This window comes from Balaenoptera borealis, assembly GCF_965194805.1.
Source record: "Balaenoptera borealis genome assembly, chromosome: 9".
Taxonomy (NCBI): domain Eukaryota; kingdom Metazoa; phylum Chordata; class Mammalia; order Artiodactyla; family Balaenopteridae; genus Balaenoptera; species Balaenoptera borealis.
This window is the reverse complement of record NC_138873.1, coordinates 32,652,241-32,679,386: the sequence shown is the minus strand read 5'-3', so window position 1 is coordinate 32,679,386 and position 27,146 is coordinate 32,652,241. Positions and strand designations below refer to the sequence as shown.

Here is a 27,146-nt window from a genome sequence, read left to right as displayed (position 1 = left end):
CAGAGACCCATTCAAGTTTGTCAGTTGTACCAGAGATGTCATTTATAGCCAAAGGATCAGGCATATTACTCAGTTGTCATATTTCTCTGGTCTCCTTCACTTGGCTCTGCTTGACTTTTATGACCGCCATATGCTTGAGAATTAATGACTACAGATTAGTCATTTTGTAGAATATTACTTAATTTGGGCATGATTGGTGCTTCCTCGTAATTAGACCCAGGGTATGCATTTTTGGCAGGAATATCACAGAAACAGTGCTGTGTTCTCATTGCATCCTCTCAGGTGGCACTTGATGTCCGTTTGTGTCATTACTGGTTGATTTTTACTAGTAATTGATCAAGGTGGTAGTTACCAGGCTTCTTCACAGATGTCGTTTTTTTTCTCTCTGTAACTGATAAGTATTTGGGGGAGACACTTTGAGATTGTATAAATATCCTGCACTTCATTCCCATGTCACTCACTAATTTTAGCATCTGTTGATATTTCTAGTGTGAATTATTCTGACAGTTGCTAAATGGTAATTTTTCTGATTTCATCATTCCTTGTACATAATTAGTTGACATTCTTCTGCAAAGAATAGTTTTCTCATCTTCCTATTTATCATTCAGTTTATTTATATCAGCATGGACCCATACATTACTATTGTCATCAATGGGTTATAATCCATTACTACAGTACCTTATTTATTTTTATGGCCAGATTTGGCCAGTGGGAGCCCCTTTAAGCTGATTTCTATGTCCTTTTGACATGTTTTTTTTTTATCATTTTTTGGAGAATTTCCTATTTTCTGCTACAGCTAGGCTTATCTTGTGCTTTCCCTGACCCAACCCTGAAGTCACCCATTTCTCGCAGACTCCATGGTTCCTTTTCATAGAGAATGATATTTAGACACTAAGACCTAGACACTAGGTGTGCTCACTGCTACTGGACTAATGCTGCTTCCGGCCTCTTAGTAGACATAGGAAATATAGTTATGTAAACATATAAAAAATTTATGTGTATTTCTATATGCATTTGTAGATATTGAAAACCATGAATTTATACCATTAGCTTCAATTCACATCCAACACCACTGAATTCATTCTGGTTTTTCACTTTTCATATTTATACCTCTCTTTTTAGCCAGTGAGAAATCTGGCTTCTATTGTCTCCAGTATATTTACTTATTTTTTCAGTCCCCATAAAGGGGACTATATAAAGTAGCCAATTTCCTACCCTACTGGGCCAACATTAATTCCTACTCATGTCTTCCTACTGGGTTTTGGACTCTGGAGGAAACAAAAGAAGGGTGGGAGGGAGAAAGGATATTTGTTTTTAGACATTTTGTTAATACTGTTCCAGGATTTATTTTAACTTATTTGTTTGGCCTAACAATATGACTATGTGGAATATTTCACATATTGATATATATAAACGTGCCTCATTCTTTTTAATAAATGCTTTCTATTTTACACTTACTATATATATATATTTTGCACATTTCTATATTGATGGTCATTTAACTGGTTTTTACATTTTCACATTTACAAACAATGGTGCATTTTCTTTGTATACACATATGAAATTTTTCCTAGATTATTAGAAGGAAAATTGCTAGACTTTAAAGGGTATTTATGTTTGTGTGTATTTTGTGTTTTAAGACTATCCTTACCTGAGAATGCAAATTGTATATATTAAATTTTCATTTAAAAGTTAATAAAGACATCATGATCTAGATGAAAATGGTTTCATTATTACAAGTAGTTCTGAATGTGTAGCCAGTTTAAAGTTATTTTGTGTAATATGAACATAATTTTCTTCATTATAATGATAACAATATCTCATAATTTTATAGGTCGGTTTGTGGTTCTCACTATCATTTTGGTTAAACCTGATAGGATTTACTGTTTTTATTCTTAGGTTATCCAAATGTGAAACATTTTTCTTGGGATAAATACTTAGAAGAAACCAATTCTTTACCTGCTCCTGCAAGAGCTTTCAAAGTGGTGAGATATTATATTTTACAATATTTGATTAATTTGTGTTGATGATAGTGTTCAGTCATTGAAATTTAAGAACAGAAGGAGTATTCGTGAACAGGAATAGGAGAGAAACAGAAGACCAAAGAAGATGTTTCTGAATTTTTACAGTTTTGAAAGGCAAAATTGTTACTGGGGGTTTTGTTGTTGGCATCTAAAAAATACTTCCATTTTGGACTTGAAAGTCTCCTTGGAAAATACTTATATTTGAATTGGTTTGCAGTGAGTTGGTTGTACAGCACACTTCTGTTTTTCCAGCTAGATATTCTGAAAGACCAAACAGGAAGAGATATTGTTTTATAATGAAAATTATATTTGATCATTCCTTTGGGTTTGTTTATGACAAGCTGAGATGCTGGGCTTTTTTTTTTTTTTCTTTTATTGCTATAAATCAGCATGTTTGACTACCAAAATGCAAGGTCGTCTGTTTTTATAATAGTATCTTTCTAACTCTGGGTCATTGCTTCTTGCATATTAAGATTCAAAGTTAACCTCAGTTGTGTGCAAGGGAAGAATAAGAAATGAAATGTATTTTTAAATTTTTTAAATCTCATACATCTTTATACTTTGTATTTTCCCATGAATTTAAAGGAAAAGAAAGATATTTTAAATACTTAATTTAAAAAAAAAAAATGTGAACAGTCTATCATAAACAACATTTTTCTTTAATGGATCCTTTTGTGCATAAATTTCTAGGATGTTTAATGATAGAATTAATTAGTAGGCATGGACCCAAATACATAAGAAAAGAACATCAAAATTTTTGAGAGGAAAAACTATATTACATGAAGAAAAGCCATATCAAAGAATATGTATGATTCCATCTGAGAGTAAATTCAGGATTTATAAATGAGTAATGTTTAGAGTCATGTCATATTTATGGATTTTACCTGACTCTCTAACTTTAACATAGCCTCGTACAAAGAAGAGCTGCTTTGCACTTTGCTTTGAACTGGATAAAATTACATCAAGCTCAGTCTGCATATCTAGTGTCACAGTGATATCAGAGAGAAAATTAAGATTTCTCTCGTTTGGCCTTTAGGTACCTTGCATTAATTGTTCTGCATCCTTTACATAATTTTCACACTTGATTTTCACAGTAACACTTTTATTACACCCATTAGCAATCACCTTGCCTTCTGCCCGTAAATTTTTCAGAGGCTGATGGGTTTTTGCTGAGTGTTGAGGTGTAGGTAGCTGTAGGTCCTCATTCTCGTTCTTGTTCTTAGTAGAGCAATTCCATCTTGCGTGTCTTGATTGCTAATTCTCTTCTTAAAAAGACATCTGTTGCTTTTTGGTCTCACTACCACCTCTAATCTCTGTGTCTCATCTTTGCCACTTGAAGGTTCTTCCCTCTTTTTTATAAATTTATTTATTTATTTATTTTTGCTGTGTTGGGTCTTCGTTTCTGTGCGAGGGCTTTCTCCAGTTGTGGCAAGCGGGGGCCACTCTTCATCGCGGTGCGCGGGCCTCTCACTGTCGCGGCCTCTCCCGTTGCGGAGCACAGGCTCCAGACGCGCAGGCTCAGTAGTTGTGGCTCACGGGCCCAGCCGCTTCGCGGCATGTGGGATCTTCCTGGACTGGGGCACGAACCCGTGTTCCCTGCATTGGCAGGCGGACTCCCAACCACTGCGCCACCAGGGAAGCCCCCCCCTCTTTTTTAAAAATAATTTTCATGTTTGTTGATTTTTGCCAAGGCACCTCCAACTAATGAGAAGAAACTCGTCATTCCTATGGCTAATCAAAAAAACCATAGTATTTTGAATTTCATCTTAAGATCTTTGGCTTTCTGTTTGCTCCTGTGACTAGTTGCTCAGGCTGTTTCTATTGCCTGTGGGCTTGGCCATGAGATTTGGGATTATTTTTTCGATAGGGAGAGTGAGGTCGAAAGCCATTCTAGGAACTTGAGTTTGAAAGGCTAGTTCTCGTAATAGCTCATCTTTTTTTTTTTTTTAATTCTGTCTTTGTGACATAGAGTTCACCTTCCCTTCCTCTGAATCTCACTGTATAAAATTTTCTGTTATGGCAGAAACCTCCACATGGATTCCAGAAAAAAATGAAGCTTGAGATCATAGACAAAAGAAATCCCATGTTTATTAGAGTAGCAACAGTTGCAGACACGGATGATCACCGAATAAAAGTAAGTGTTCTGTTGTGGTTTTGTTTTGTCTTTTTTTTTTTTTAACAAGACATCTTAGATGAAAACTTTAGCAGACATTTAATTTGTGAAGTCTGAGAATTAAATTAGTAAAGCCATAGAAATATGCAAATTAAGTGGCTGCACACATCCTTGTAAGTCAGTATCTTTCCACTTTTTTACTTTACATAAGTTTTCTCTTTAATTATGACTGACTTTTAATATTTTAATTATATATTTGGAAGAAAAAAGTAGATACATCATATTAAGGTAATCTATTCAGGAGAAGATATAATACTTCATTTTCCAGTAGTGTGTTCTTTTTTAAAAATATTTAAGGTCAGTGTTTTCTTATGGGGTATAGTGCATGTCGACTTTTCAGAATATCCTGCTTTTTAATATAGGACAAGTTAAGAGAAATATTTTTATAAATAAAGTCAGATTTTATTAGAGTTAGATTAATAAAAGTCAAGTACCTCTCATAAAGTAAACAAACGTATAAGAAGATGGGTTCAGTCCATGTCCAAATGCGATAGAGTGAAGTGTAGTAGCAGTTCCGGGTGAGGAGCTTCAGGCTCTCGTCTCTGTTTCTGGCTTCAGCGTTAACTTCACTCTCAAACCAGAATGATGTGCATTCTACTTACCTCACAGGATCATTTAGAATTTCTGTTAAGAATAATACTAGTTATGATAGCAGCAAGACATTAGATTTACATGGAGTTTTACAGGGTAGGAGTATTCCTCCATTATCTGATGTTTGTGGTGATAACAGTGTGGGAGATTTATGTTATTGTCATTACTTTATCGATGAGGCTGAGGCACAGAATAAATTACTTATTAATTATGGGCAGTGGCAGAACTAAGTCACGGTCCTAAGCTATAGGAGTCTAAGTTCCTGTTCTTTAAATAATAATAAATCAGATCTTCATGTATCTCTAATGAGATAATATATAGGAAAATAAATTATAAATAACATGAAAATCCTGTACAAATGTAGTATTTCCATAAAATAGAACTTTTAGCATGTAATTCACTATTTTTAAGATTGCGTAATCATATAACATTTTAGAAAATTTTAGAAGTAATGGAAGACCTGTGTTAATCTTTTTCAAGTGTGTTTTCTTGTTAGTTTTCCTTAGAAATGTAGAATTAAGTAATACATTATTTTTATAAGTCAAATTGGTCAGAATTGAAAAAAGAAGTGTTTTGGCTTGGGTGCAGAAAGTTTATTCCCATATACAGCTAGTGAAAGTATAAAGTGTCTCAGCCTTTCTGAAGAGCAGTTTGGTGATAGGCATCAAAAGTCTTAGAATGTTGTTTACCCTTTAATTCAGGAATTTCAGTCCTAGGAATTTATGTTAAAGGAATAACCAAAAGGAATATGCAAAGATAAAAGCTGCAAGGAGGATATAACAGAGCCAGTGGTTTATGGTATTTAACATTGGGAATAAGCAGAGTGGGAGATGGGTAAAAATAAATGACTGTACGTCTACATGCTGTTTCATATTTTAGAAGAATATTTAATTTTGGCAAGTGAGAAATTCGGGTTTAATACTATATGTAATGTCTGGTATTGTCTTTTAAAAGAATATACATATGTATGTGTATATATATGTGTGTGTGTGTATATATATATATATATATATATATATACATACACACACCCATACGTAAGCAGTTATGGAAATAAACAAAGCAAAATAATGACAGTGATTTTCTGTTAAGATTATAAGTGATTAGGTTTTTCTTTTTAATTACCTGGTTTCAGGAACACATATTACTTTTGTGATTTTGGTCCAGAGGGGTCAAATACTCTAAAGTGGATGGTTCAGTTAGTTAATGAGAAAAGCAGCTCTTTTTGCTTCTGGCTGAATTCTCTTTCCAGTACAACATCCAGGTCAATCTTTAATACACAAAAAAGAACTGGCTAATGAGGTATATAGTTGACAATCATCTTTTATAATTACTGGAATGAATTTCATAGCTAAACATAAACCAGTGGACAAATATCTGTTTTTTTATGAAGTGCACAAAAGGTTAGTGAACAGGTGACAGTAACTCAATTTGAGGATTCATCAGAGACTTGTGAAAATACAGGACACTTTCAACAGTAGAAGTTTTTCTAATAATATGGGAGATGATATAGCAAGAACGCTTATTTTTTCTTTTTCAGGAAGGACAAGGCAGCAGAGAATAGAGATGAAGTCATTAGTGTAGTGTAATATTTTAAGTTTCTCAAGGATAAAATTCAACTCTTAAGTTAAATAAAATCAACTTTTTAAGTTATGTAATACATAATATTTCACACTGAGTTATTACAGTTAATTTTTTTTAAACCTAGTATATTTTGCTGTTGAAGAAAAATGACAAGAATATTTTTGCTCTTGTCTTTTATGTTTTTGTGACAACGTAAGATTGTTCTGCCGTCTCCATCCCCACCGGCAGGTCTGATTCCCCAGAGGCAAGAACTTTCAACTCTTTTGGCTGTTGCTTATGACATTTGATCTGCAGTTTAAAAAAATAATAGCTGCATTCTGCTATTTCTGAATCCATCAATTTTAAATATATTTATTTCCTTCCTCTTTTGGTAGTTCAGGATTTAGATCTTGTCATCCTTCCTTCGCCTTATCCTTTCAGTAATTATTTCACAGTGTTTGTTCTTTTTTTTTTTAACTCTTCCATGTTTATTGTCATAAACAAATCTTGTTCACTGCTGAGCAGAGGAGTCTTTTTCTTATGATACTTGGTTTTTCCTAGAGTCAGTAATTAATTTGTATTTTGATTTTAAATTGTCTGTGTTCTTACTAGATTTTAACAAACGCTCCAATAAATCTGACAAGTCTTTTGGTCAAAAAGCTCAAGTGTATTTTTGAATCTTGCATCTATATCTTTCTTTTTTTCCTGGACCCTTCTTCCCACAGCTTAACAGCCACCTATTCTGATCAGCGTGGTTACTCTCTCAGCCTCACACACAGCTTTCATCCTGAGACGCCTCTTTGCCAACACACTATATTGTATATTCATTTTTCCTGAGTCTCATGCTTTGTATTTCTTTGTATACTCTCTTACCTTGCTGAAACAAATTTTTTGTAACTTACTGAGGAAGGATGTATGAAAGGCATATTTTTCGACTCTTTGCATATCTGAACATGTCAATATACTAGCCTTTCATTTGATTCATACTGTGATGGGGTAGAGAATCATTTCCCCTCAGAAACTACAAGCATTGTTCTGCTGTCTTCCCACGTCAAGTGCTGGTTTTTGAGACATCCAAGGCCATTGGGTTCCTTCTCTCTGGGTGATGTACCTTTTCTCTCTGGAAACTCTCAAGACAATCTTTGTCCCTGATATTCTGATGTTTTGTGGTGACGTGCCTTGGTGTGAGGGTCTTTTTTCATTTATCATGCAGGGCACTAATAATACCCTTTCACTGTGGAGTTTCATATCCTTTGGTTTTTAGAAATGTTCTTACATTATTGCTTTGATGACTTCCTTCTCTCTCACTGTTCTCTTTTGCAAGTCCTGCTACTCTGGTATTAAACCTCTGGGATGGACCCCCTAATTTTCTTATATTTTCTTTCTTATGCTTCTCTGATTTTTTTTTTTCTACTTGCTTAGAGATATCCAGTCTATTTTTTAAATCCTGTATTACATTTTTTAATTACAACTATGTTTTTTTTTAATTTTCAAGAGTTTTTTCTTATTTTCTAGTCTTCTCCCTTCCCCCCTTTCAAAATGGCATCCTCTTTTTATTTCCTGAAGCAATATTGTTTCTTATCTGAGGACACCAGTGATAGTTTTCCTTCTGCTTCCTTTTATTTTCTCTAAATTCCTCTTTGAGTTAGTTTGGCTTCTGCTTTCACATTAGAGCCTCTCTTCAAATGTCAAGTCCTTGATTGGCTGTTCACAGTAAGAAAAGGCGCTTAACATTAGTTGTTTTTAGTCAAAAAGGTGGGCGTTATTGGCTGTTGGGCTTCATGTGGGAAAAGAGAGCAGAGAGCCACCTTTTTCATAGGGAGGTCCCCATTCTTCAGCATCTGGGTTCTTGGTCTAGAGCCTTTCCGTTTCTTCTAGTCTCCTCCCTAGGGAGCGGCAAACTTGGTGGCCGCTGTGTGAGGCAGGGAGAAGGATGGGGTTGGAGGATACAGGCTCTCACTCAGTCCCTGTGCTTGCTGTCTGGCCCGTCACCATTGTCCTGGAGTTTAAAACCTCCATGCTTATGTCTCTAGAAAGTAAGCCTCTACTCCTGCAGGGTTGCTGAAGGGGCAGTTACTTTGGTGGGTGGCATAGAGGATCAGACCTAGAGGTCTAACCACTCCATATTCAGAGTTTGAGCCAATGCTATCATTTTCCAGACCTCCTCACATACCTGCTGCCTCCATACTGAGTCCTTCTGGGTTCTGCACTGTGAGCCAGTTCACTCTGGACCTGCATTCCCTCTCTAGGCATCTGGGTTGCAACCCACCCACTCTCTATCAGTGGGTCAGCACTCCTTCATCTGCTTCTGCCCTCCACATACATCGTCGCCACTTCTCACCTATCAGCTACTTTCCGTCTCCATTTGTCCTTCTGGGTTTATACCTTTTCAAACATAACTTTCATTTCAGAAGAGAGCAGAAATAAGCACCTGGGTCTAAAATGTGTTTTACTGAGTTGCCTTTCACCTGAACAGAAAATACAACTAAATCATTTTTTTAAAAAAGAAATAGTGTGCTTTCTAAAAATATTATGTCTTAATCTTGAAATTTTCAATAACGAGTATGAAGTTTTTATAAAGGGTCCAAATTACACTCCTAGGTTAAAAAATGTATTCAGTTTTCTAAACTATAATTTTAAATATGTGTAAGTTAAATCATCTGTACTATGCTTTGATACGTAATAGTCTGTTTTCTTTAGAATTTTAATTAAATTCAGCCTTGTTGCTGAGTTGCTTTTATGTTTAACTGTTTTTATACTGGGACATTTCTATTATAAATATTTTTGGATGTCTTTTTATGTTCTGTACAATGTTTAAATATTTTGTGTGGTATGTTTGTTTATCTTCCTCTCTTTCTCTTTGTCAGGCATTTGATTTCATTTCAATATAGGACCCAGCAAGAGAAAAGCTATCAGTTACCATTACTAGAATGTCTGATTTTTTGTTTGTTTAAAGCCTCTTAATGTGCCAGGGACTGAAGTAGTAAAGATGAAATGAAATTATATAAACTTTAATAAATTTATTTCATCTGGGCTGCCAGAGTAAGAATATTAATTAGGGTTAATATTAATTTTGTATATATTATTAATGTTCACATAATTTCAGATAGCAGTTTTTTAATTGAAGTATACTTGACTTACAATATTTTATTAGTTTCAGGTGTACAGTGTAGTGATTCAGTATTTTTGCAGATTATACTCCATTAAAAGTTATTACAAGTAATGGCTATAATTCCCTGTGCTGTACAATATATCCTTGTTGCTTATCTATTTTATACATAGTAGTTTGCATCTGTTAATCTCATACCCCTAATTTGTCCTTTCCCCCTTCTCTCTCCCCTCTGGTAACCACTAGTTTGTTTTCTATATCTGTGGGTATCTTTCTGTTTTGCATATATATTCGTTTGTATTATTTTTTAGATTCCACATATAAATGATTAGGTAGCAGTTTTTAAGTGCATTTGCTACTTAGAGAATTGTATTGTTACCTCTGTTCATAATATTTAAATTAATTTTTTTTTTTAATAAAGAAATTCACGTTCTTTTATTTATTTATTTATTTATTTATGACTCTGTTGAGTCTTCGTTTCTGTGCGAGGGCTTTCTCTAGTTGCGGCAAGTGGGGGCCACTCTTCATCGCGGTGCGCGGGCCTCTCACCATCGCGGCCTCTCTTGTTGCGGAGCACAGGCTCCAGACGCGCAGGCTCAGTAATTGTGGCTCACGGGCCCAGTTGCTCCGTGGCATGTGGGATCTTCCCAGACCAGGGCTCGAACCCGTGTCCCCTGCATTGGCAGGCAGATTCTCAACCACTGCGCCACCAGGGAAGCCCTAAATTAAATTTTAACTCTGAAATTTAACCTTAAAGTACTAAGATTCTCCCGATTGCCGGCCAACCTAGTTTGTAGGAGATGTTAGACTTATTTACGTAACTAAGGTATATCTGTCATCTAAGATAGATGACTTTTCATTGCCAAACTGAGATGTCAGTTTTAATGAAAAGTAGGAAGGGGTTATGGTATCACAAGATATAGTAGCTCCAACATATTCTTGAAGGTATATGGGAGGAAATTTTTAAAAGAACCCTATTATTTATGATGATATTAACATTTTTGGAGTCTATATTGCTGTACAGTAGTGTCCTGTTTACTATCAGTGGGACTCAATTCTGAGTGCACAGCAGAGTTACTTAGAAGTTAAGTAAACATATAGGTGCACAGAACCCAAGCTATACCTATAAGTTCAGAACCTCCTTGGTGGGCTCAGCCATTTTTGTATTTTTTTTTTTCTTCTTCTTTTCAATAATCATGAGTAATTCTAGTGTATATCCAGGTTGGAGAACCACTTACTTGTTAGGATTGAGTTTGTTTGCTATAGGAAGATAGCTAAATTTTGTAAAATTTAACAAATGGAACATGAGTTATGGGAACATTGATTCCAGTATAGAAGAAGTGAAATTCAGAAACAGCAAGACGAGAAAACATAAGAGTTTTGTGTATCCAGTAAAATAGAGCATTATCACTTGATGATTAGTTGAGAATTAGAATACCTAAAACTTAACTATAATACTGTGAATTATGACTGCTCATTTATTGGTGGCACTGATAGCATAAACTTTAGAAAATTACCATGAATATCATTCTGTGTTGTTTGAACATTATATTTGATCAGAGGAAAGGAAAGGGTTGTTTCAAGTTAAACAACTTTCTTTAAGTGCTGCTTTTATATGCAATGTATGTGAATGATGAACAAGTTTATTTTGGATCCATGAATTTTAGCCTCTTACTCCTCCTAACTAGCTCTGTGATCTTTTCTCCTCTTTAAAGTATTATCCATGATTTCTTGCAGGTGTGGAATTCTGTGGGATTTAATTCTAGGATTAATTAATTTCTAAGCTTGAGAAAGTAGAGTCAGTGCAATGGACATTATATTGAACCCATATATACATACCTTAATAACTCTGTACTATTCCATCATATAAATATACCATAATTTATTTAACCAGTCTCCTGATGGTAGACACTCTGGTTGCTTTCTACTACAACAGTGAGTTGAGTTATTTAGATTATCAAGTCAAAGATGATATATTTTAACTGTTGATCCATTATTGCCAAATAACTCTCCAGAAATATCTCACCAGTCAAGACTCCTGTCAATGGTCTATGAGAACATCCATTTATTCTCATACTTATCAGCTCTAGAAGTCACCAAAATGGAATATTTTGGCAGGTTGAAAGGAGAAGAATTTCATCCTGTGATTTTAATTTGTAGTTTTTTAGTTATAAGTGAAATTGTCCTTTCATGTATTTACTAACAAGTTATTTTCTTGTTTATGAGCCACTTGTATCTTTTCCATCTTTTCTGTTAGATTTTTCATCTTTTTATACTGATATATGGTGTTTTTACAAATTAAGGAACGAAGTACTTTGTCACATGTTAACAGATGTGTTTTTCAGGTTTCTTTTGGGTTTTCCATCTTGCCAGCAGCAATATTTGCCATTGTGAAGATTTAAATTTTGATGTACTCGAATTGATCCATCTTTTCTTTTATGGCTTTTGAGTTTGGTGTCTTGCTTACAAAGGCTACTGCACTCCAAGATAAATATATTAATGTATGCTTTCTTCTAGAACTTTTATTCAGTTTTCAATGTTTGGATTTTTTTATCCATCTGGCATCTATTGTGTTTTTAGTAGTAAGAGATTCATAGACTTTAAGAAGGAAATCTAGCTGGCAAACTTGATCTAAAATAAAATATAACATTTTAGTATATCCTTTCCTTCTAAAAGATAAAAAATATGTGATACTTGAAAGATATGTAGCTGATCCTTAGTAACCATGCCTGAAAGACTAACTGCCCTTTTACATGGTGGCCAATAAAGTTGGTAGCCCTGACCACTCTGTAAAATCTCTTTGAGAGATATTGTAATTATTTATGAGAAAAAATATTTTAAAATGCATTTGATGGAGGCATATTTTGTAAATTGGGTGTCCATCCACTGAATTTTTTAAAGTCTTTTTTAGCATAATTCTAGGAGACTTGACGTTTATATGAAAGGTCTTGCCTCTCTATTCTCCCTTCCTCCTCCCTCCCTTCCCTGATTTATTCATTACTCAATAATATTTATTGGGTGTTTAGTGTTGCTCATATGAAGATGTTAGGTACTCAAACTGCTTATAGTAGTGAGAGATACATGTAATATGTCTGTAGAAGTATTACCCAAAAAGTGCCCTTGGCAAGACATTTAATTATGGTTAGATAATATGTCGAAGGTAGTTCAACAGTACCTCTTTTCTCGTACTGGGATGAAGTAATTTGAATAATTAAAATAATTTATCTGGATATTAAATGTACTATATAAGTTAGAAGAGAATGAAGATGGTTACGGTGGGCAAAACTTTTACTGTAGGAATTCTCGTGACCTAAATTATACTATTAATTTCTTTTTGTTATCCAGGTTCACTTTGATGGCTGGAATAGTTGCTATGATTACTGGATAGATGCAGATTCTCCTGATATTCACCCCGTCGGTTGGTGTTCAAAAACCGGGCATCCTCTTCAGCCTCCTTTGAGTAAGAGACACAGTGATAATCTAAAGAAATGTTTCCATTTTCTTGTGTAGTGTGCTTAATATTTTCTTTTCCTCTACCTTCTCGTTCTATTGGATTGGCCAAAAAGTGCCTTCAGTTTTTAAGTAAAAATAAAAGACACATTCTTCATTTTCACCAAGAACTTTATTGACAACATATTCACCCTTTTTTTCCACTACCTTCTGCCATTTTTCAGGCAACTTCATAATTCAGTCTTTCCAAAACTTAATTATCTTTTTGAGCAAAGAACTGTTCCAGATGCCTTTTACAGTCTTCCAGTAAATTGAAATTTTTTCCATTAAGAGAATTTTGTAAAGACCTAAAAAATGGAAATCCAAAGGTGCAATGTCTGGTGAATACAGCAGATGAATCAGAACTTCCCAGCCAAGATGTAACAGTTTTTGCCTGGTCATCAAAGAAACATGCGGTCTTGCGTTATCCTGATGGAAGATTATGTGTTTTCTGTTGACTAATTCTGGATGCTTTTCATCGAGTGCTGCTTTCAGTTGGTCTAATTGGGGGCACTACTTGTCGAAATTAATCATTTGGTTTTCCAGAAGGAGCTCATAATAGAGGAGTCCCTTCCAACCCCACCATATACACAACATCACCTTCTTTGGATGAAGACTGGCCCTTGGTGTGGTTGGTGGTGGTTCATTTCGCTTGCCCCACGATCTCTTCCGTTCCACATTATTGTACAGTATCCACTTTTCATCACCTTCACCTATCACAGTTTGTTTTAAAAATGGAATGTTTTCATTACGTTTAAGAAGAGAATCACATGCAGAAATATGGTCAAGAAGGTTTTTTTCGCTTAACTTATGTGGAACCCAAACATCAAAGCGATAAACATAACGAAGCTGGTGCAAATGATTTTCAGTGCTTGATTTGATAGTTGATATTTTGGGTATGTCAGCTATCTCCCACCTGGTATAATGTTGATTGTTCTCAATTAATGTCTCGATTTGATCGCTGTCAGCTTCAACTGGTCTCATGGAGCATCGTCCAGTGAGAAATCTCCAGCCCGAAACTTCACAAACCACTTTTGACATGTTCGATCAGTCACAGCACTTTCTCCATACACTGCACAAATCTTTTTTTGCATTTTGGTTGTGCTTTACCTTTCTTGAAATAATAAAGCATAATATGCCAAAAATGTTGCTTTTTTTCTTCCATCTTCAGTATTAAAATGGCTACACAAAAATTCACCAATTCTGATAAGTCTTTTTTTAAATGCATGCTAATATGACAGCTGTCACATAAAATCTAACAAAATTGTTTTGAAATAAGTTAAAGACAACTAAGTACTACTAGGGCCATCTTATGGGAAAAACCGAACAAACCTTTTGGCCAACCCAATACTTCTCTACTGTACATTTCTTCTTTGGTTAATCCTTTTGCCTCTTACTGCATTTTTAGTTACCTGATAGTCAAAAATACATAAAAGAAAAAATTTAATATTTGAAAAAGTAGAGTGTTTCTAGACTTTCGTTTATTTAACAGTATCATCATCTTTTAAAACTAGTACTAAATTTTGGAAGACAATTTGTCAGACTATCAGAATTTAATGTATCAATGTCAATATACTAATAGTGATTTTATATTATAGTTTTGCAAAATAGTACCATTGGGAAAAACTGGACAAAGTGTAGAAGGGATCTCCCTGTGTATTATTACATACAACTGCATGCAAAGCTGCAGTCACCTCAATAAAAATTTCAGTTAAATTCAATTTTTTTAAAAAGGTACACTGAGAACTTGACATACCAGATCTCAGTTTTGGAGGAAAATAAATACATTGTAGAAAGAAAAATGTAGCAAATACATTATTGTCGGGTTTCTTAAAAATTTAACATGCCTTCCCCACCTGGTGGCTTCACTTCTGGATGCCACATAGAAGCTACATAAGGGCACCAGAATGCACAGACATGGTATCGGTTACAGTATGTTTAAAATAATAAACCTTGGAAACAAATATTGGTTAAATAAATTATGGTGCACTCATGCTACAGCTACAATGCAACAGTCATAAAAATATTACTATTGAGATGGAAAGATTTATAAGACATGAAGTTAAAGACCAAAGAAGAATGTTTCAGAATCGTACATATCTATGTTGTGCCTTTTATGTGGCAAAATAAAACAAAACCAAAAACTTGATACATGTATATATACAAATGTAGATACATGTGGGAATGCTTGGAACATCTAGGAAGCTTACGCATTAACATGATTAGTCAGGAAAAGGAATGAAATGTGAGGGGAGTTGCTTGAGGGGATCTGTAACTGTTCTTCTGTATCCTGGTGTATTCTCTGAAGTTTTCACAGTGTGCAGGTATTCATATATTAATTATGTTATTTACTTGATCAGAATGTTTAGAATCATCTCATTATTTTAGATTTCGGTATCTCTGGAATTTGTGACATTTTGAAAGAGGGTTGGATCAAAGGTTACCATTTCACTGTTGAAGTGTGAACAAAGTCCTAGGGGAAAACCTTTAGAAGTAGAGACTTAAAGCATATTTTTAATTTTGTAGGACCTTCTTTTTCTGTTTATACATGTTGATTGAAAAATTGGATTTTTTTTCTCTATTCTGATCCAAGACATTTGACTCTTATAGCCTTAAATTTTTGCTTTTTTTTTTTTTTTTTTTTGGCTTTTTAATAGGCCCCTTAGAATTAATGGAAGCCTCGGAACACGGTGGATGCTCGACCCCAGGATGTAAAGGGATTGGCCATTTTAAGAGAGCAAGACACCTGGGCCCTCACAGGTATGTGGTGCTGCCACTCAGGTAGAGATTCCTTACGTGGTCAGAGGGTGCCTGTCCCTTGTATGTGGAAGATAATGATTTCTATGTATACTAAATAGATATTAACTAATTCTGCATTCAGATCCGTATGAAAAGTGGTTACCATGGTGACCATGTAAAAATGAAGAGTGTATCTGTAGTTAAATTTGCCTGGGAAAGAATGCGTTCATGATTTAAAATAGATTTACTCTAGGTACTTGGCTTTTCTTGGCAACCTGATTAGTTTTATAGATACTGAACTTCTGAAATAGTCGTTTTGGGTTGACTATTAATAATGAGAAGAGGGCAGGCCTTGTTGAAGTATTTGTTTGGTAGAATATTCTATGATTGGGTGACAACAATTTGAATATCGAGAGGTGAGATTATTGTAGATTAGCAGCAAAGATCACAAAAGGCACAAATATAAATAGACAAACATCAGAATACATTGTCAAAAATAAAGAGTTTTTCAATATTTTTCTCTCACATCTAAGTAACTTAAAAGAAAGAGACCAAATTTGTACATTTGAAATTTGATGTATTGTTTAGGCAATTTGGGGTCTTTGTAGACACGTTAAAATATTCCTGAAATAGTAAGAAATTTCTGTGATTTAACTGGGATTTTTAGAGGACAGAGGCATCACCTAATTCACGTACATATTAAAATAATAATTTGTCAGTATAAGTATTCTAACTGTATGTTAACTGGATGGCCCAGTAATAAAAATGATTCCTTGTTTACCTAGTTTATACAGGTTGTGAATCTAGGTCTTTAAAAAATCTGAAGATTTCACTACCTGTTCCTCTAAGAATTAATAGGAATTGTTAAATTGGTGTGACTATTTTATCTTTATATAATTTCCTCTTTCTTAAATCTCTGCAGCCTCAAATGCTGCTTATCTTCCTTTTGCAACACTCCTGCCAAGTTTTTTTATGGGGTTCAGTGGGTTCCAGAGTAAAAGTCTGTGCATAGACAGAATAATGATTCCATTTGCAAATATCCATTTAAAAATCCTTTTCATGGCTTGTATGACTGCACACCAAAAGTTGTATGATTAAAGGGACATAAAAATACTGCATCTTAGAAGTGATTCAGTATTGGCAAGTGAAAGCAGCTGGATTACTCTTAGGCATTACAGTAGTATCTCCCTTACCCCCCTTATCCCTGTGGGAGATATGTTCCAAGATCCCCAGTGGATGCCTGAAACCTCAGATAGTACCGAACCCTATATGTACTATGTTTTTTCCTATACATACATACCTGTGATAAAATTTAATTTATAAATTAGGCAGAGTAAGAGATTGGCAACAATAATAATAAAATAGAACAATTATAACAATATACTATAACAAAAGTTATGTGAATGTGGTCTCTCTCTCTCTAAATAGCTCATTGTACAAATTTAATGCCTTTTCCATTTTAACTCAGTGCTTATTACACACTAACTTTCTCAGTTTGAGGTGTGACAGCAGTACTAACACGAATTTCTTTTTCTTTCTTCAAAATTTCACAGATAGAAGATTCGTTCTTACTGTAGAGTTTAGCAACCTCAGCATATGATTTTTTTCTTTCTTCGCGAGGTCGAGAACTGTCACTTTTTCACCTAAGGAAGCACTTCACGGCTTCCCTTTGGGGTACCTGGATTGCCAACATCACTACTGTTGCACTTTGGGCTGTTATTAAGTACAGTAAGGGTGACTTAACACAAGCACTGTGATACCTCGACAGTGGATCTGATAACCTAGGTGGCTACCAAGTGACTAACGGGCGGGATATGCTGGACTAAGGGGTGATTTGCTCCCTGGCAGGTCAGAGTGGGACAGCGTGAGATTTCATCACGCTATTCAGAATGGCGCACAGTTTAAAACCTATGAATTGTTTACTTCTGGAATTTTTCCTTTAATATTTTCGTACCTTGGTTGACCTCAGATAAGTGAAACCACAGAAAGCAAAACCACGGATAGGGAGTGACTACTGTATATAAGTCCAAAAACTCATTAGTATGCTAAATTTCCATTATATATCTATAAATTCTTTCATTTAGTAAATATTTTTGAGCAGCGGTTTTTTTTTTTTTTTCAGTAAGATTTATTGAGCATTTGTTTACTCTCTCTGAGCTTTGCACTAATTGTTTTACATGTATTGGATAACCTTCAAGCAACCCTATAATATAGAACTATTATTTCCTCCATTTTTTTGATGAAGCCACCATGGCACTCTAGAGGTTTTTCTAACTTGCCTACTTGACTGCTGGTGAGGGGGGAGCCAGGAATGGTGCCCAGTCTAACTGTGCCCTTGACCACCCCCCTCTCACTGACTCTCAGGGCACGGCTCCCTGAATTAGTCACAGATCCAGCCTTCAAAGAACTCAGGGACTAATGGACCTATAAAAGCTGTACATAATTTTATTAAAATATAAGATACAAAATAGTAACTAATATTGAAACTTTGACATATGTACCTCTCTACTGTACAACCCCAAGATGTTCATTGAACCAAAGGCAATTTGCTCAAATTATGAAGGAAAAAACGAAATCTTAAAAATGGGTGAATACTGACATTATGTTTTTGGGGGTACAATGAAAAATTTACAAAGAATTTTTTTTTTTTTGGTCTTCTGGGAAGAAAATCCACCTTGTAACAATGTCCATAATCTCTTTAGGAGAGCAGAGAGGTTTGCCTGTCACAGCAAGGTCTGTGGTGACAGCCCTGTCCCCTGCCTGATGGCACCAGCCATTCATTAAGACTGCCTTTCCCTAAGTGTGCTGTGGACCTCTGAGGGTCCTTCAGCTGGTCCACACCCATTTCACAAAGTTTCAGTGATTATCTCTGGAGTCTTTTTTCAAAGATGAAGTGTTGTATTTGCTAAATGAAGGGAGAAATTATGGGGAGAATCATGAAAGATGTTATGGAGAAATGTGATCCAAAAAAAAAAATCTATCAGTATAATTGGAACCATAGTGGGGAATGACTCATTGTTTTCTGGAATGAGAGAGGAAGAAGTATACCTCATGGCTTAGAAGCCATGCATTGATAAAGGAGTTGTGTTCATTTCCTTGTCACGTATCAGACATAACCGGCAGATCTGTATATAACTCTGGGTCAGGGATGCGATCCAGAGAACTAGTGTCAGCTCCTGCCCGTGTCCTATATTCCCTTCTTTTCAGCCCTTTCAGCTGGCTTTTCTTAGTCTCCCTGAATATGCTGTTCTCTTTTCAGCACTCAAAGCTCTTTATCTGGCAGGATGTTAATCCTTACTAGTCACAGCCTGTTTTCCATTTCCTTGGTGGACTTGTGGAAGAGCTGCTGCATCATGGCTATTCTTTAAAAGGTTCATTTCACTGGCGCTTATTTTTGTCCTTACTGAGAATGCTGTGCTTAGGAAAACATAACGAGAAAATTCTCTTTGGATTAATCTACTGAGAAACCACATAAATCAAAACATGCATTCTTTGCTTAGATAACAAGGAAAGTTGTTCTTTTGGCACGAATAATCAATTTTATGAACATGTAAGCAAAAGCCAGTGTTTTGACTAGCATGTGTTGTTATAGAGTCTCCAGAAATTACAATAGTTGTATTTGATCTAGGAAGTGTTAGAAATAGAAATGTGTTCTCAACAATGAAATGTAAGAATGTGATGTTTTTCAGTGTTAAAATGTAAACAGTCAGGGAGTGAGTTGGATGTGGATATGGTGTTCTCCTTTCTAGGGACGTTCAGGAGCCAGATGACTTAATTCTATCTCTAGCAAGGCAGCATTAATATTGGTTGTGTCATGGTGTTTCCCTTTGTTGATTCATTCATTTGGCCTACCGAGAGGTCATAATGGGAGGAGATTAAAGGATAACTAAAGTTATATAAAACTAAATGTTCTACGTATCTAATGCCTTCAGAAGTAAATGTTTCCTGTGTAAGATTTTATCTTGGTGAAATTAAATAAGAAAAGAAAAAAACAGAGAGTACTTCCTGCAACCTTAAAGGATATTTATAAAGTCCATGGAGAGTTGTAAAAAATTGGTAACTCTGGATTTATACCTGCAAACTATAGTCATCATATTCGTTCAGCATCCATCCATTCATGGAACAAACACTTATTGAGTGTCTGCTGTAGGCAGATACTGGGTTAGGTGATGGGCTGTACCGAGGAGAGGGCCCCTACTTCTAAGGAGAACAGTGTGGTACAAACAGATTTTTGGAGAGGCATGAATGAGTCGCACTCGGAGAGAAGCATCACCTTTTCCTGAGGGAAGCAGAGAGCCTCTATAAACGGGGCATATTACGGAGTTTTTAATGCTATTGCTTATTTTTGCTGGTGGTCTTTTACACAGTAGGGGTTAAGTGTTACTCTTCTTCTCCTTTTAAAATAATAATCCTGGGCAAGATTTTTTTTGTGGCTTCCTATTTGCGAGGCACTTAGATCTGTTATCTCATTTAATTCTCTCAGCAGTTCTGTAAAGCTGGCACTGTTCTAATCTCTGTTTTACAGAAGTGGGAGGAGAGATTTAGAATGCTTGAGAGAGTGCCCAGGATCAGAGAGTGGCAGACCCGGGATTCAGCCCAGGCTTTTGAGGCACTTAAGTCACTACTCTTAACCGCTAGACTCTCATGCAAAGCACAGTGGCTGGATAGAGCATGTATTTTATAGGTTCTTGTCTCGACAGAGTGTGAGAATGATTATGTGAGCACTTAGAAAACTGAAGACATTGTCCAGTTGTTTAAATAAGTGTATTTATAACTAAAAGGGTTTTAAAGGTGGCAGGGGAAAGCAGTGAACATGGCAGTTTTCCCACCTTTCCTAATAAGCTGGACCAGTCTTTACAAGGAAAAACTGCCTTCTTACAGTGGCCAGTGGGACGAGTATTTGTCTGTATAGCAGATGCGGACTTGTTTGCTAAGAGAACAGCGTGCACCCTAATAAAGCCCTTACGGTAGAGAGCTGTGTAATCCTGCGTGAATCTGTTCCCCTGCCTTGTGAGGACCTGCGTAACGGCAGAGTTGTGCGTACACGTATACATGCGTGTGCCCATGACTAAGTACACATGTTGTGCCGTGAGCCATGCCTTACTTACGTTTTGTCACTAGAAACTTAGTAGACGAGAAACTAGAAATGATTATAAGCCTAATGAGAACCCACTTTTTCTGCAGAAGTTTGGTCAGCACTGCTCTGTTTATAAAGTCATTCACTTTTAAAACTGCATATGAATTTTATAAACTTAAAAAGTGAGGAAATTGGCCCAGAGAGGTTAAGCACTGCCTCAGTTTATATCAGCTACGTGACAGTAGCATCTTGCTAGAAGGTGGCGCTCTCAGATGGGTCACGGATTAGGCATAAGGAAATTGCAAGGTACTTTTTGCCAGTGTAGTGTAACGATTAGGAGACAGCCAGAGTTCGTACTCTAATGGGATGATACTAAGCAAGTTCCCTTTTTAAAGCCGCAGCTTCAACATCTGTAAACTGAGCATTAGAATAGGAGTGACTTCCCAGGGTTGTGGGAGTTAGATGAGGTGATGCAAGTAAAGCACGCAGCCCGGGTAACGCACTCAGTCTGTGGTACTGTTTGTCGTTGTCATCTTCATTTTACAAATGAGAAAACGGAGTCTTCCAAGTTGTGCCTGCTCCTTGTGGATAAAGCTGCAGAGCACATTTAGAACCAGATTCCTGATACCTGTCTGGGGCATTGCCCATCCCTCTGTGTACACTTCATTTGCATTGTGTGGCATCTTCTTTTTTTTTTTTAATCACCTCCTACTGTGGGAACCAGCTGGCTTCCCCTTCTGCCCCAGAGTAGTTGTAAGAATAGGAGGTGTGTAAACCCATTTGAGTTTTCTCAGGGTTCAGAAGGAGAGAAGGTGTTAGCACAAAATCTATAACTGATCAGCGTGTGGTCGCCTTGATTGATCATCGTGGCCCATTAGTAAATCTTTGCTTGGAAGGCTGTGATTGTTTCCCCTACTTCAGGGTGAGAATTTGAAATTACCCTCTGGCCCTAGCAATCGAGAAACGGGGGATATTTAGGTGGCAAGTCTCGTTCTGGTCTGCAGTCTTGCCTCTCTCTGAGCTACCCAGGTTTACATATGGTGATCTAGAGAGACATATTCTTCCTTCACTTAATCAACAAACAGATGAAAGGGCTCCCTCATGGAGCTTATAATATAAGCCTTCCACACTGTAACTGTTCACTATAGTGTGTAGTTGGAGACCCAGCCCATCTAAAAATCCAAGAATCTTCCCTGTATTGGAGTGGCGCTTGGGGTTAGGACCAGGACCTTCATTTTCTTTACTTTCTTCATATCCAATAAATTCCAAAGTGAACATACAGTTATTCAATAATCGTAAAGCCAGGTGTTTAACGGTGAGTCAAACATTTGATGATTGCGATATTCTCGGAAGAGCAGCATACTGTCCGTCAAAAGAAACCAAAAAATATATATTTGGATTTTTTTTCCTGCTACCACAAAATTTAAGTAGATAAATTTGCAGTAGAAATACATACACAGTTTGAGGGAGAAAGAATAGAATAGAGTCAAAGATGACCACGATCTGAGTTGGTTAATACATTTCCTTTATCAGAAACCAAGAATCAAGAGCAGGAAGAGGAGGTAGTTGTGTTTTTTTTTATCCTTTTTCTTTTTCTTTTCCAGGGGAAGGGAGTTTATTAAAGATGAATTTGGTTTAAACACATTTATTATAAGACAGCCCTAAGACAGTTACATGTTGCCTGAAACCAAGATCAGGGTCAGGCAGGGCTCCACCTCCCTTAGGGGAGCCACAGGATCCCCTTCCTCGGGCCTGTGGGCAGAAGACCTAAATGTAGCCCAGCAGATGCTGCCATCTGGGGCTTCCATCATGAGGGATGACGTGAAGGTAGATCGGACTTATTTGCAGCCTCCGTGGAATGGAGGACTGGGTGAGGTATGGAAGTGGCTGAGGGGCTGAGAAGAGGGATGAATGCTGTAGCCCAGCAGCCTCATCCTGTGCAGATCATTTAGGAGGGGCAGGTGCTGCTTGGACCCTGCTTCCTGCCCGAGCCTGATTGTCCAGCCTTCCTGCTGAGCTGTCCAGTGCCCTTGGAATAAGTTCATTTCTGCTCAAGGTAGAATTGGTTGTTGTCACTCATATCTGTGAACACTGATTAGTACAAATATCCCATGAAGGATCCCATGAAGTACTTGAAAGGTATTGTTCAAAAAAAAAAAAATCGTAGTTGGCAATGAATTTTCCTTCACATCATTGTTAAATGAGTAAAGTGAAATAAAACAGTGTGTGCATTCTGAATAGGATGGATAAAATAGTATGCTCATTTCGCTGAGCAACTTCACTGCTGTGTGACCATGGGCAAGCAGCATCTCTGTTTGGATGTCTAATAAACATTCCAGGATGCCTGATCCTGCCCCCAAATCTTCTTCCCTCTGGTCATTCTCATCTCAGAAAAAGAAAAAAGAAAGAGGCGTCCCTATTACCACCCAGTTCTTCGAGCCAAAAACCTTGAATACTTCCTTTATATCATTCCCCATCTCCAGCCCATCTACAGGAGGGATCTCAAAGGATACATGATGGTCTTCTTTTTCCCCATCCCAACCACACAAATTCAAGTCACTATTGTATCTTTACTCTTACATAACTTCTCTTCCAGTTCTGCTGCCTTGACATCTTCTCTCCACAAAGAATCCTGAGTGATTATTCTCAGTTGTAAATCAAACCATTATCATTTCCTTATTCAAAGGTCCTCCAATGGCTACAAATTGAACCTAAAAGAAAAATATGAACTGGTGACTATGACCTGCTAGCGCCTACATAATACTTCCCTGCCTGCTTCTACACCATCTCCTGCCCTTGATCACTTCACTCTAGCCTAGCTGGTCTGTCTTTCCCTTGCTCATGCCTGGCTTTCCCTATGTTGTATTATTCTTCCCATTTCCTGGAATGCCTTCTTCAGAGAGGCCCTGCCTCACCACCCCCCTCGCAGCCCCGCAGTCTCTCTTACATTATATTCTGGCTTTTGTCACTGTGTGGGGTTGTCCAGTTTATTTGTGTAAATCATGTATGGCCCATCCCCTTCTAGAATATCAGCTCCATGAGAGCAGACAGCTTGTGTTTTTCATTTTGACTGTGTTTCCCATGGCTAGGAAGGTAATTAGCACATCGTAGTTACTTGATAAATACTTGTCGATCAAATGAATGAAATAATTCAAGAGTGAAGTTATCTAACCATTTTAAACTTAGTTTGTCACATGAAAAGCCTTCCGCGTAGGTTGTTGTAAAGATTAAGTAAAATACTGAATGTAGAATACTTAGCATGGTGCTCTGTATATAGTAAATGCTCCATAAATATCACTGGTTATTGTTTTTGTTATTGTTGGGTTAACATTATATACATTTATGTCAACACATGATCAAATGTTATTTACTTTCCTCTTTTGCATAGATGTCAAAGTAGCATGTAAGTAAAGAAAATAAAGATTGTACTTTTGCTTACAAGGTATCTGTGATAAATTTTATAGACCATTATCAGAATCACTTGGGAGCATTTGCAGACTCTTCTCTCCTCCCAGGAGGATGTGTCAGATTCTCTTGGTAGAGGGCAGAAAGTCAGTGTTTAAAAATTTTCCCTAGGTGATTATCAACATTCCAAATAGTACCTAACCTGAGGAAAAGAGTATGCAAGACACTAATATAATTTACCTAAGTTCCAATCATTTCCAGATTTCAGGAGGCTTCCTAAAAACCAAGGGGCAAGATAGGGAGTTAGTTGGAGGGGTTGATTATGTATTCAGATAGAGGCTGCCCAGTTTTTCTGGAGACTGGAAAGCTGAGGCCCAGGCACAGGAGTATGCTGACTTAATGCTGAATTAACAGTTAGTGACCTAGATTCCCTTTGCTTGGATAACAGGAATGATCCCCACGTGGAATCTGAGAGACCAGCCAGTGGTCACAGATAGAAGGGAAGGGAGCTAGATGGGTTATTATCCAAGTTGGCTTCTGGTCCGTTTTCATATTAGGGATGGGAATAGCTACCGATTGATTTTTTTCCCTAGGATATCAGGTATACATATGGGCCTGGAGGCAGGAAATGGGGGGAACCTCCTTCCTTTGGAGGGTAGCAGCTGTTATAAAGGAAATGAAACAGTTTGTGATGGCCCTGGCCCTGGAAGATCACTTTAGGAAGGGATCTGCTCCATCTGTCAATCACTCTGTCTCTGTCCCACCTCTATCACCAACCCTCCTCCTATGTTAAGCATTTCTCTCTTGGGCTGATGGTTCCTAGAGATATGCACAGGCCCTGCCCTTGGACAACACAGGAGGGAGTCCTTCGGTGACCATCGCTCACTTCCAAAGACTGCATTTAAAAATCGAATGCAGAGGCATATTTTCTATCAGAATATACTTAAATTATGTTTTAAAGATAAAATATTTCATACTGTATGTTTAATCTGTGTAAATATATATATTCAGTTAAATTTTTGCATTTTATGTTTTTAGCTTGTCATTTTAATTGGAAGAAGTAATTATGCTCTAACAGGAGTGTTCTTTTCTTTCGTTATTTTTTAATTTTTCATGTTTTAGTGCTGCCACCTGTCCCTACTCAGAAATCAATTTGAATAAAGACCGAATTTTCCCAGACCGCTTAAGTGGTGAGATGTCTCCGGCTAGTCCGTCATTTCCAAGAAGTAAAAGGGCAGACACAAATGAAATCTCTTCATCTCCTGAAACCAGGTAATTAAAGTGGTAATATTAGTAATATTATTAGAGGTACTGTAGTTGGAAGACTTTTTTTTCCTTAGGTAATATTAGTAATATTATTTAGAGGTACTGTAGTTGGAAGACTTTTCTTTCCTTAGGTGATTTATGTTCTGTAGTGATGTCTTCTCGTACATTATTGAAAATGCACCTGACTTAATTAACGTGAGGCCGATGGTACTTATAAAAGTATGTCCAAATCAGGCAGGATATCGTATTACTTGTTCATCTTTTAGTTGAACTTGCTTGATGTTAGAAGTTTGGAAATCCCCATTTTATTTCATGCCAATTCATACTCTGAGTGAACTGATCAATATTTGTATAAAAGCATCCTTTACAAAGAAGATGGTAGATTCCCTGTGAAGAATGGACATTATTTCTTTTTAGTGCTCATTATATGCGAAGTACTTGCATCTACATTATTTCATTTAATTATTAGGATATTTGTTGTATTGTATGCTCAGTCATTTGGTGTTGATATCACTTGTAGAGTTGAGTTGGAATGTTTTAACCTCCGTTGATTATTAAGTAAAGAACCAAGTTTTGTTTGATGTTTTAAGTAAATGGTCTCTGCCTTTATATTAACTAAAGATATTACTAAAAGAAAACATTAATAGAAAGATGATCCTTAGCACTTAGGTTTTGGGGCTTTCTTTTATGGAGAGTTTTAAAAATCTAAGACAATGTAGTTCTTTGATTATTTTAATATTTTGTAACTTTTATTCTCATGGATGAACCAAGTGAACATTTGAATGAATAAATCTGATTCTTGGACTTCCTTGGTGGCGCAGTGGTTAAGAATCCAGCTGCCAGTGCAGGGGACACGAGTTCGATCCCTGGTCCGGGAAAATCCCACATGCCACGGAGCAGCTAAGCCCGTGCACCACAACTACTGAGCCTGTGCTCTAGAGCCCTCGAGCCACAACTACTGAGCTCACGTGCTGCAACTACTGACGCCTGCATGCCTAGATCCCATGCTCCGCAACAAGAGAAGCCACCGCAATGAGAAGCACATGCACCATAACAAAGAGTAGCCCCTGCTCGCCGCAACTAGAGAAAAAAGCCCGCGCGCAACAATGAAGACCCAACGCAGCCAAAAATTAATTAATTAATTAATTAAAAAAATTTTTTTAAAAAAATCTGATTCTCAGCTCACAGCAGTGTTATTGGAGTAATGGCATTTAAAGTATCAAAATCCTTAGAGAAAAGCAGTTTCGCCCTATGGACTGGGGAGAGCTGTAACTTCTTTAATTATCAACAACAATGATGATTTTTTTTTTTTTGGCTGCGTTGGGTCTTCGTTGCTGCTCATGGGCTTTCTCTAGTCGCGGCGAGCGGGGGCTACTCTTCATTGCGGTGCGTGGAATTCTCATTGTGGTGGCTTCTCTTGTTATGGAGCACAGGCTCAGGAGTTGTGGCGCACGGGCTCTAGAGCTCAGGCTCAGTAGTTGTGGCACACGGGCTTAGTTGCTCCGTGGCTTGTGGGATCTTCCCGGACCAGGGATCGAACCTGTGTCCCCTGCATTGGCAGGCGTTTTCTTAACCACTGTGCCACCAGGGAAGTCCCTGATGATTTGTTTTTCATCCTTAAAACCATGACTAATGTAACATAAATTCATGTACCCAACTCAGTGCCCTATAATGAGGGCATATCAGATATTGAGGAAATTTACTTTAAGA

General features: G+C 36.8%; 1 protein-coding gene across 9 annotated transcripts in view; it reads left to right on the top strand.

The window, feature by feature from the left end:
• L3MBTL3 (L3MBTL histone methyl-lysine binding protein 3) overlaps positions 1-27,146 on the top strand; it is a 119,739-nt gene that overhangs the window by 63,685 nt on the left and 28,908 nt on the right. For all 9 annotated transcript variants that reach the window (XM_082406145.1, XM_082406148.1, XM_082406147.1 and 6 more), the window contains 5 exons: positions 1,900-1,985; positions 4,048-4,158; positions 12,806-12,920; positions 15,607-15,709; positions 25,293-25,442. In XM_082406145.1, the coding sequence (XP_082262271.1) occupies positions 1,900-1,985; positions 4,048-4,158; positions 12,806-12,920; positions 15,607-15,709; positions 25,293-25,442 (565 nt within the window). The remainder of the gene's footprint in view (positions 1-1,899; positions 1,986-4,047; positions 4,159-12,805; positions 12,921-15,606; positions 15,710-25,292; positions 25,443-27,146) is intronic.